Raw genomic sequence first — 12,089 nt, forward strand, 5'->3', positions numbered from 1 at the left:
TTGAAGTTGAAGCGTGTAAATGGAAAATGACCGGAATTAAATAAAGAGTCTCGAAAGGATGAAGTCCGATTGAGTATTGAGTTAGGTCCGCTTTCCTTTTTCCCTCTTTCAAATATCAGACACTCAAGTTTCCCTCCGCATTTCTTGAGGATTTTAAAGTTTGCGTCAAAGTTCGCACTTTGTTTTTTATATCAGCGAATCATGTTCAGCTAGGAAAACGTTAATTGTGATTTGTGCCACATTACCAAGTACTTTAAAAAAAGTTTTAAGTCAATTTCATTTATATCATTATCTTTTAAAGTTTTCAACCTCAACATAAATGTGTTCTTAAATCTCTTTTTTGTTTTTCAAAAATATCGCCTTGAACATCAACCTTTCCCTTGATGGAACAGAAGGCCGCTCGTGTAACAGAAGGGATACGTCTTAAGTTTTAAAGAAATATGAAAAGAATTCCCTGTGACAGTGCTCTTTAAATGAAGTTATTTACAATTATTCAGGAAATTTTCCCTGAGTTGGCCAGGTGATCAAAAAGCCCTTAGCTTACAACAGCGTTATAAGTTTTAAACCCAAATAATTCGGCAAAACTTTTGACTATACAATATTGAACTGATTTCTGTACATCTCTTACGGAGAGTCAGGGTATAGTTAAGGTGCTTTGTAGGTTTTTTTTACATGTATAATTAAAAGTTTTAAATAAAGTTGTTGTTGTTGTTGTTGTTCTATAAAAATCCTCATTTTATGAGCTGTCCTGTCCTGAGTTGGCGGCCACCGAAGTTAACTAACCAGGCCTCAAACGGGTCTTCAAAACGATATTCTTTTACTAAAATCAACGTTCAATGCAGGCCTACTTTCGGCAAGAGTATCTATCTATGATCAAGTAGCTGCAGCCTACATAGTTGTTTCCTTGAATAAGTGACGCCCCAAGGCCGGAAGGACAGTTAAGCTTTAACGGTATATGTTCCTGTGAAGTCTACCTGTGAGTTTAACACCTGACTCCTAGGCAATGACATCACCACCTCACTTGATTCTCGAAGTCGCAAAATGATTGCAAAAGCCCGTTTAAACTGCGGGTTCATTAAGCCATATATGAAAGGATTGGTCATGTTGCTGCAATATACCAGAACATATGAGATAAGGTAAGCCAATCGAGGGCTTTCTTTCCCAAACGCTTCCATAAAACCAATGACAGAGATAGGAGTCCAGCACAACATATAAACACAGACCACCGTTAATGAAGTCTTCAAGACTGCGACTTCTGATTTGTCTTCAAGTGCTTTTCCATAATTGGCTAACGTTGAATGACCCTGGACCCTGCGGGAGCTAGCTCTTACTGTCCTGTAGATCATGAAGTAGCAGCTGAATATAATGGTTGCGGGGATGAAGATCGTTGTGATGCACAAGAAAAGGATGTAGGAAATATCTTTGCTTTTCCATTCGCAGGTGCAATCTGTGAAAAATACGTGGTATGTAATATTTCCCCAGCCGTATAACTGCGGCGTATTCACGAGAACCGAAAGGAACCAACATAACGCACTGACGATATATGTAGTTTTCTTGTTGGAGAAGAACCGTGTGTATAATTGACGCTTAACAACCTTAAAGTAGCGATTGATGGCAATGACCGTCATGGTTAACAATGACACGATGCCAAATATGAGCTGCGTGACACCTACTATCTCGCAAATCACGTGACCAAGAACCCATTTCCCATAACGAAGACTAATGATCCAAAATGGCATGTGGAAGACTGCCATCAAAATGTCACTGTACGCCAGGCTTTCAATTAGCATGTTTGTTATGGTGTGGAGTCTAGAATCAGTGTGAATGGCGTACACAACAAGCAAGTTTCCCAAAAAGCTGAGTAGGCAGATTGAGGTAGAAATGAAGACTTCTAAGCCGATTTGGACGTTTCCTCTTCCAAGAGGATCGCCAATGGAGCTGTTTCCAGTTGGAACGGTTGTCATTTCACTGAAGAGGAATGCAAAAACATACTGTATTAGGTTCATCTCTGTGTGAACAGTTGTCGAATTAATTACCATACCTTTTATTTATACGCCAATCAGTGTCAAAAATACTGGAATACTTTTCCACTAAAGGGGATCTCTGAAGGATGTGTTATGTCGAGATTCAAATTTTACCTCGCTGAAATGAAAACTGCATAAATTGATTTTACGCACTTCAACGGAGCCGAGATAACGGTTTAACGGACTAACGGATCAAGAATGTTTTTAAATTGGGCTGCACGAAAGGCACAAATATGAGAAATCCAGTGTTTGTTGTCGTCGTCGTCGTTGTTGTTGTTGTTGTGACGCCGCAACACTTCGCGCGCGAGCAGAGCCTACTTTTGTCTTCTTAAGTAAGGAGGAGAACAGAAGGCTCTGCCTCAGGTCACCGCCGCCCAAACGTCTGGACCAATCAATCTTGTTTTCTCTCGCCAAACTGTTGTTTTTCAAGGGAGAGCATCCATTCATTGATGAACTGATTGTAATAATCGAGCCCGCTGTAGAAAGCGCACAGCTATTAGGCCTGGATTCGAAACTACATCGTAGCAGCATGACGCACATTCTCAACAGAGATCTTACTCGATTCATGTAGAGTCTACCTAGAGTTTTCAAAAATCGAGCACGTGATTGATTACTGTAGTGACGTTCCTTTACTTATGTTAGTGAATTGCATATTGTGGGAAATAAAGACTGAGTATTTTAACGCTTGTTGATCCATTGTTTGGGACACCAGTTCATGACTATGTTATATGCATGTTAATGAGATCGCTTTTTTGATTGGCTGTGTTTTAGCAAAATGTCACTTTGATAAACTGATTTCTTTACGTTGTTACTTGGATTAAAGTTTTTTAAAGCAATTAATGAGATGTTAGTTAATGCTTTCGGATTAACTCTTAAATCATTATTTACACACTTTGTCTTGGTCTTCTATCTGTACAACGAACAATCTACTGAATACCGCGGTGAACCGCAAAAGATTCCTACCTAAAAAGGTTTCTTTTATTCTTTCTTTTTGTGGTTCTAAGCATATTTCTGAGAGGGTTAAGGTCGCCTAGAAATAACCACCTGCTATTGTTATTGACACTGAGTTTCAGGTATTACATTTCTAGGTGTGATAAACTTATGTCTGTTGGCCTGTAATATTTGTTTGCAATGGAAATGAAGAAGGTCATCCTAAATGTCTAAAGTAATCATAGCAGTCTTTTACTCAATATTCAGAAGAGATAGCGTCCAGCAGTGTTATCTTCACAAAACGGACGGTTTCTTTGGAATCTGTTTGAAGCCCTTAGTTGCCGAACGCATTTGTAAGAAACTATATCATGGTAAAATATAAAATAAAAAAGCGTGAGACATCGCAAATTTAATATCTGTTATTGTCTTATTCAAGTACCGCTACAACTGAGTAGACAAAACCGTTCATACTGTAGGTTTTGGCATGAATAGCTACATTCTTGGGCATCCATGGGGAAGTGAGTGCTTAAAGTTTCTATCCTATATCGTCAATTTTGGAAACATAAATGAAATATTTTGCACACCCTATACAGCTTAGGCGTTGCACTGAAGACGTCACCATTACGAACTCTGATTCTGAAGAACCTTCAAGGACCGCTGGTTCTTGTAGGTCACCCAGATTAACTTTTTTCTACGGACATTTGACTTGCAAAGCCTATTTTTTCTTTTTTAGAGAGTATAAAGCGGAAAAAGGAAGCTAATGACTGTCCGTTTTTAGTCGGCTATTCTTTGTTGCGAAAACATGGTTGACCAAGAACAATTTTGTACATAAATGTAACAGATCCATTAAAATCCAATACGTAAAATCCTATCCTAAGCAAGTGAAATAGAGTTCTTCGCGCTAATACTATATTTTAAATGTCGATATATTTCCAGGTGGTAACACCACAAGTATAACTCCTCTAAGTAAGTAAAAGTGTGCTCTAACCTTTAAATTTTTGCTCAATTCCAGGAAGCTTTCAGTAAATATCATTTTAACTATATTGTTGCATTATCAGTCTCATCTAAGTTTGTTTTAATCAGCCAGTGCCGCAACAACTGAAGTTAGCCAATCTAAATTTGTGGAACTCGCTATCCCATGTTTATGATGAATGGTACAGTCCCGCCTAGCCAATAAGCTAGCCTTGTCCCATTACCACCTATGTTCCATGTTCATTCAATAGGCCTCCACTAGCAATGAATAACTTAAATTGAAATATGGCACTTTGACTTTTTTTTTAGTATTTTTATTGGAAAATAAAGACAAGCCATGCAAGTCTTGTAACCTTATGCGTCTTTTCGTTGGACAAAATCGTTTGACCATCAACCCTTGTTTTGAAATTGTACAATTGCTAAGCTTTACGTAAATGAATTCCCACAGCAGTAGAGTTGAAAATAATACCCATGCACAATGACTGTGAATGAATACGAAGAATATGGTTCGCAAACGAGGCTTGGTGGTGAAATTTGCGTGTGTAACCTCAGTTTGTAATGACAGCCTACATTCTCCACACCTTTTGGTCACGCAGAACAGCCAATTATTTTTTTGGTCACTAATTACGGTTCCAACATAAGCATAGAATTATTATTTGATAAGTTATTAAAACTGTGTAAGGTTTGAACCCAGGAGTCATTTCATGAGTAGTTTGAGCATGATCGTCCGGGTGAACGTGGTCCTCAAAAGGACCGTTGTTGACCGTGTCTATGCTCAAGCGAAGTTTTGGAGCGATTGGAGTGGAATGAAGGTAATTTTTGGAGCTTTTTCTTCTGGCAGCGTAGGGCAGCCCAGTTTTCCCTCGTCTTCTTCTTAGTACGAGAGATACCAAAACTACCAGGTAAAGCTTAAAACTGAAAAAAGGTTTGAACCCAGGAGTCATTTCAAAAGTAGGTTGAGTTTGATCGTCCGGGTGAACGTAGTCCTGAATAGGACGTCTTACTTTAGAAAGCCGTTGATAGTAGTCTGTAGAAATAATATCCTCAACTGACGTGATACAACTCACTTTGATTCTGAAGATGACTACCGCACAGGTTGTCGAAACGTCAGTCACTGTCAACAACAACAGTCCTATTCAGGACTACGTTCACCCGGACGATCAAACTCAACCTACTTTTAAGATAAAGCTTGCTAAAATGGCGTTTATAGGGCTGGAAACTGTAAGAAGACTGCACAGACACAACTCTTTATGAGGTATGTACACTTAAATGGCTGCTTATGTGTTTTATCAATCTTACGATAAATTCCCACACAAATCCTTAAACAACATGAATCAACTAATGGATACTTTTCTTAGTTTTTAGTCAACCAATCAAAAAGCAACGCAATGATAAAAGGCTATATATGACATAATCGACAATTTGTTTGCCCCGCCAATAAAGAAAATACAAAGAGTTACAAATTATCCTCATAGTGAGCTTGTGAAATGGAAAACTGTGATTTAATCTTAAAGCAACTTAAACTTATTGTTAAGCAATTTATTAACATTACTATGAACTTGGATTTGCAAAGGGCCGCCGAATAGCCTATGAAGCATACTTTTAAGTAGCTCTGTCAGTTGAGACATAGTTAGCCCTTAGATTCGCAAAACGCTCGAATCAATTTCTACCGAAAGCATCAACAACAAAGACAGATAAAACTCTTTAACAGCCGTAAAATACCAAAGTAACAAAAAAGAGTATTGCGACCTAGCTAGACCTACAGTTATTTATAAATAGGTTTTCAGTTTGGAATCTAAATTAAAACGTGTTTCCCACCCCGTTAGTTTACACCCTTGCGTAACATATAGTATCTGTACTGGCATTGTCAAAATTGTTAGTCACGGATAAATGATACTTTTTTTCCAAGTGTTAGAAGAAATATTTGAGTTCTTTCGATATTACGCGACATCTATTTTAATTTATTTGTTATTTTTCTCTGGTAGAAAAACACCTGGCTGCTTTTGCTATATAGCTCCAGAGGTAACGGAGACAGGCTCACCAGATCATTCTCGAGATCAAAAGGTGCATGGACGTCTTGAAGGGATACTTGACGACCGAGAGTTGAAGTGCTAGATTTAGGCCTGGGCTGGAAAGTGGATTAGAAGCCTCCTTGTAACGCATGTGATCTACCGATTTAGAAGCCAGGTTTTGGTATTACTGTTTTTATGGCTCTTTTCATAATTTGAACGAAATCCCAGATATACGGAATATTTAAGGCCTCTCCATCACATGAGGCCGGTTGAATCACGCCTGGTTACCAAGATGAGAAAAGGTTAAAGATCATGGGGACAAGTTCTAGTGGCAAATTCGGGAAACAAAGCAAACATGGCGAAACACAAAAATTTTAACTTTCGGGCATATCATAGCTTGGGTGACTTTTAAAGCTGTATCACTGCAGTTAAATGGGATACTTATGATGAGGAAAATAGTGCAGGAAATGCAAGACAATGCCATTCAGACCGCCAGAATTCATCCCGCCGTTCATCTTGGTAACCGGGATGAAGTGTTCACATAGCAAAATTTCCAGCCTGCTTACCGAGAACTATGGAACTGAACCAGCCCGCCTGTCATATGAACACATCGAAAATTTTATAAAGTTTTTAGAGGTATGGCGAGATCTCGGAAACCGGGTCAGCCCGGTCAACCAGGCTCATATGAAGAGGCCCTTATACTGTTGAAGGATACTTGTTTGCGTTTTAGACATTATCATGGTTACCTCTTCTCTATCACTAAGTATTTTGAAGGTCGGCCGGGAAAATAAAGAAGGTTGTCCTTAAAGCTCTGTACAACAGCTCTTGACGACCATTTCAGAGACGATGTACAACTTACTATGAAAATTTTTGATACGGTTATTGCCCCGATACTCACGTACGGAAGCGAAGTCTCGGGGGGGGGGGGGGTGATCACGATCGAAAGTTAGAAAAGGATCCAATAGCGCTGCGCACAGATGACGTCACAAAAACGTGACCCCCACCGAGACTCAGACAAACGTTGGTCATTTCTGCTAGAGGTCGCAAGAACGCTGTATGGAAACGCACAGTTTGAGATCAGTTCTGCTCGCCGTTTTAGCGCTTTTAACAGCGTTCCAGTTTCGACATTCGACGAACGTCCTAGAAAATGTAATGTAGAACAAATCAAAACATTGCTCAAGAGCAAACGATTGAGGCAGAGCGGAAAATGGGAGAACTTTAAAACACCGTGTCTCGATACCTTATTTGCAGCCCAGCCGGTAAATGTTTTCAAAGAATTCTCATCAATTCTTTAAAGAAAATTTGATAATTGTTTAGAAATTTCGATTTCTTTGCCGAAGTAGAAAGAGTGGCAGTCGTACCAGATATTCGATAAGTTCAGATTTTCTTGAAAAACAGAGAGACCTACGTAGTTTACATTTTAGACTGCTGGGCCGTTACAGGCCACGGTAGGAAACTTAAGCACCAGACGTTCTTGGTACCACGGACGCCAAACGGAAGTATTTTTGCAGAATGACAGCCACTGCGCATGTCAAGACGTTCTTGAGCCACGGTCATGGACTTCAAAACGCGAGTTCTCAGGTTGAAACCAGAGGTTCAAATTTTAGGTTCTTCGAAGAGTATTGGTCATACAAAAGTAGAAATTCTTCGTCTGAAATCATGCTTTCTTCGTAAGAAAGAAACAAAACTTAACGCAAATCTTTAAAAGGCATTTTCTGGTCTGGTGCTTAAGTTCCCTAGTATTCTGAAAACCGTCCCCGCGATTCAAGATTCAAATACGTTCCTCTTCGTCCACTACAAGACCAAACCTGTTTAAGAATTGCTTGGCGTTTGCGAACAAACATCAAATGTTTCAGGGAGGTTTCCGGATTATAGTTTTTCTGGATATCCTGAAAACTGACTCAGGGCGTCACGCCGGTGAGGTGCTGAAAACAATGAGTATTCACAAAACGCCCAAGGTCGACGATTGAGTCTACCTCAAACCAAGGGCAATGTTTGAAATCACTTGAGATTTCTAAAGAAGCATTTTATGTTTTTGGAAGAATTAAATCAGAGAATTCGTGAAAATGGAATAAATTTAACACTGTCATGTATCTACCTCTTTCAAAACATTTCAGGCTGCCTAATCACTGCCACAAAACACAGCGTACTTCGCTTTCTTTCCGGATTTCTCGCATTTATTTAGTGACTCAGACCACTTTTTCAGGAATCCTTGAGTCCCTCTCATATTCTTCCCAGCTGCAACGCTTGTTGTTTACCATATCCCGATGAAAATACGCGAAAAAAAAACAATGTTTTGACTTAACACTCGGTAAACGCGCATACAAAGCCTTTGAGAAGCAAGGTTTGTCTGAGTCATGCGGGGGGTCTTATCAGACGTAAACTATTTTTAAAATCTGTGCGCAGAGCTATCGAGATTGTACAAACAAAGTTCCTTAGGTGGGTATTGGGAGTTAACAAATTCTGTAGCCCAAATGCGTGCAGATCGGAAGTAGGCCGATTCCCAATGCGAACGAAGACAAAGCGCAGAGCTATTAAATTTTGGTTGAAATTCTGGGAGCCGGAGCACCAAAATAAACTCTCTGGAATAGCATTTGCGGATCTAATTGGCCAAGACAAAAAGGAACTTCAGCCAAGCAAATTAAAACTCTCAGGTCTTGGCGACATATGGTCAGTGAAAACGAACACTCCCGCAACCATGAACTACTACGACATAGACTCTTTGACATAGAACAACAAACATGGATTAGCGAAATACACAATGACGAACGAAAGGACCCATATAAAAAAAACACAAAGAACTTTCAGAAAATTTAAACTTACCCACAACTACGAAAATTACCTCACAAAAGTAAGAAAAATCAATCATAGAGTAGCAATCACAAGGCTAAGATTAAGCAAACATAAGCTACAATTGCAATTGAAAGTGGGCGATACGCTAAACCCTATCATCACCCAGACCAAAGAATCTGTCCAATATGTAAAACTGGAATACAGGACGAGGAGCACTTTTTGATGAATTGCATAGCTTATAGGGATCCTAGGAGAGAGCTGTTCAATAAGCTAAACCAGAAAGTAATATATTTCTGGACTTTATGACTCCAAGCGCCGCTTTTGCAAAGTTAATAAGTATGAAGCAAGGAGAAAAAACCCCAAAAAATGGTCGCTAAATACGTATGTGATCGTTTTCGCGAAAGAGAAACATGCGTTAAATATATTCTGTCTAATGGTATAAATTCTACAAATGTATACACCTCTGTAGTCAAAGAGATTTTCTACTGCATTTCCACGTCCATTGTACTATCATTTATCTGCATTGTAATCTTTGCTATCTCTGTAAACACATGTGCATTTAGGCTCTCTGTTGATAATAAAGCAAGCTATCTCTGTCTATCTATCTATCTATCTATCTATCTATCTATCTATCTATCTATCTATCTGTTAATCTATCAATCTATCTTAAGCGTCGCAATTCCTGTCGCTTTAAATGTTTACGTATTGAACAGGATAAATTTAATTTAGAGCACAAAGGGTTTACTAAATTCCATTAGGATTTCTACATAAACCACCTCTTTTATGAAATACGTGTCGTTTTCACACAGATGACTGCAAATATTTCATTGAAACTCGGTGATGCTAATTTTATTAAGAAAGATACAAATTACGAAAATGAAAGAAAAATAGTCATTATCGATAATGTCTCACAAAAAAGCCTATCTTTCACTCGAACTCTACTCCATTTTAAAGCAGTGATTAGGTGAGAATCCTGTGTCTTATAACTCCCACAAAATTCAATTGTTGACTATTCAAATACGCTCAAACCAGAGACAAGTGGCCTTTAATATTTTGTTTAAATCTACTGAAGGCTAATTGTTAACATTGAGTTATAGATTGAAAATTTATTTATCAAAGATATTTTTCAGTAAATCTGCATATTGCTGTGGGGATGAGTAAGTTAAAACAAAACATGGAAAATGTTCTTTGGTTTCGTGTCTCATTTTCTTTTATCTTTTTACATTTGGCATTTTTCACGTCCACAACCTTTTATATTTTAACAAATAGTCAAAAGTGAATATTTGATGCTTTCGTTCAAAGTAAATGTCTGAAAGTTGAATAGCGACAAGGAATCTCTTGTTTTGTTTGTTTTTTGGTGTTAGTTTCCTTTACGTTGTAGTTAACACAAATGATGTTGAAAGAGTTACTAAAAAACCCAAAAGTTGTTTCACCCGTGTTGACTTATGAGTACCGAAACTCGTGTCAAAGATCTTCTATCTAGAAATCTTTGACTGCAATTTTCGTCCGCGTTCTGATAGAAATATGTGCGTAAGGCGCTGAAAAAATCAAATGGGTAAGTCTTGTACTGGGCCCAGATACTTCGAAACATGACACTTACCTAGACTAAAAAGTTGTCGGTTATTTCTGATCTTTCAGTTCGATGTTACCCAAAGCATTGGTAAGAATTAATTCTTCTAATGCGCAAGAGGGCAAAGCTCTTGAAATCTAGCATTTTCTTTGTTTGTAACGGATTTGATGGAACATTATAGACAGCTATTTTGGTTAACATTAATAATTGAGGCTAGTATGAAGTGTCTTTTCATTGGCTGATCTAACCAGGTGTTCAAACCACCAAAACTAAGAACAAAGTTGATACGCAAATATTTTTACAATAATACTTTTTTAATCATATTGTATTATTCTTTGTCATTATGTCTTTAAGCTTTTCTGAAAAGGCGCCTTAGTGACACAGATTGTTGTCATGTTACTGGGGCACTATCTTTATTTCAAACAAAATATTTCAATGAAATAGTTCGACGGGGATAATGGAGTCTGTAGAGTGGGCAAAAAAAATGGAGCTGTTATTCTTCTTTTTTTCGAAAATTTTAATAACATCTAGCTTTATTTTGCATTCCACCCAAGTCCACCCAAGGCACGTATCGGTGATAACTAAGGAAAGTTGTCTTTCCGAGAGAAGTTATCAGTTCTTTAATTAATGCAGAAACGATATTTAACGTAATTTGATTTCACTTGGTTTTTCGACCTAAGACAAAGAATGTCATTTTTAATTTTTAATTCTCAATCCTTTCTTACTAGTAAATTCATGCAGTGTCTTTTTCAAGATGGGCTTTTAAAAGACGTGTGAGTGTTTATTCAAAAGATCAAGGTATTATTGCAGGGAGAAAAAGTCTTTTTTAACAAACAATTGCAATAATTAATAATCAATTTTAACAGATTCTGGATGCCTAAGGGCCAGTTTACATGGAGTGGGGGACCCCGGTCTAGTGGGGTAGGTTTCTTTTGTTTTGTGTCCCCCAGAGCGTAGACTGCAAAACAGTCGGGTATTTTTCTCAAAATCAGTAAAGAAATCGGTAAAGCGTGGCGTAAGAGTCTTACGCGCGCGAAGCGCGCGAGCCTCACACGCCCGTAGGGCGTGTGAGGCGAGAGAAAAGCGGCATGTTTGCATGAGGTAAAAGTCGTGTGTTTCCTACCGATCCTGCTTTTTTAGCCAGGCAAGATAACAATGACGGTCGGCCGTTGCACGGAACTTGAAGAACTCTTTGCATGAACAAACATCCGATAAATAAGGCTTTTGTCAAATCCTGTTGGTAGAACACAGAAAACATCCTTTCCCCAGAGTAGCAACTCCAAAGCTTCCCTCTGCTCCGATTTTAAAACAAATCCCAATTCTTGCGAGCAAATCCAAGCGATCAACATCTGTCATTTTGCAGCGAAAGCTTTAGCAATTCATCACGGTATGAAACAACGTGAATGACATGTTGAAAACATTACTTGACAGCTTGGTGACAACTTGCATCGAAATTTAGCCAATGGGAATTGCCCGTGGCTGGGAGAAGCGGGTAATTCGAATGAATATAACGTATGCAAAACGGACAGTCCGTATTTTTAGCGTCTCTCCCCAGTCTCGCTCTCTGTTTTCAGCCTCATTCCAGACCTTTTGTTGGACTCCTCGCGCGTACTTGAATACGCACTGAAATACGGACTGTTTTGCAGTCTACCCAGAGCGTGAAAACAAAAGAAACCAACCCCACTAGACCGGGGTCCCCCACTCCATGTAAACAGGCCCTTAGTCTTCAATAAAGATTGTCGAAGCTGGCCCTTGGGTCGCGTTCACAAAGCACTTTTAATGGGCTGT

The 12,089-nt window shown here is 38.7% G+C and overlaps 1 protein-coding gene across 1 annotated transcript; it reads right to left on the minus strand.

The window, feature by feature from the left end:
- Nucleotides 1-218: 218 nt before the first annotated feature.
- On the minus strand, nt 219-10,429 carry LOC140927246 (rhodopsin, GQ-coupled-like). The gene is made up of 2 exons (XM_073376885.1): nt 10,332-10,429; nt 219-1,968 (listed from the first exon to the last, which is right to left on the minus strand). Exon 2 carries the CDS (start codon nt 1,962-1,964, stop codon nt 939-941), a length of 1,026 nt encoding a protein of 341 aa, XP_073232986.1. The 5' UTR covers nt 1,965-1,968; nt 10,332-10,429; the 3' UTR covers nt 219-938.
- Between the last annotated feature and the right edge of the window lie 1,660 nt (nt 10,430-12,089).

The sequence above is a fragment of the Porites lutea genome, chromosome 2 (genome assembly GCF_958299795.1).
Source record: "Porites lutea chromosome 2, jaPorLute2.1, whole genome shotgun sequence".
NCBI classification, from domain to species: Eukaryota; Metazoa; Cnidaria; class Anthozoa; order Scleractinia; family Poritidae; genus Porites; species Porites lutea.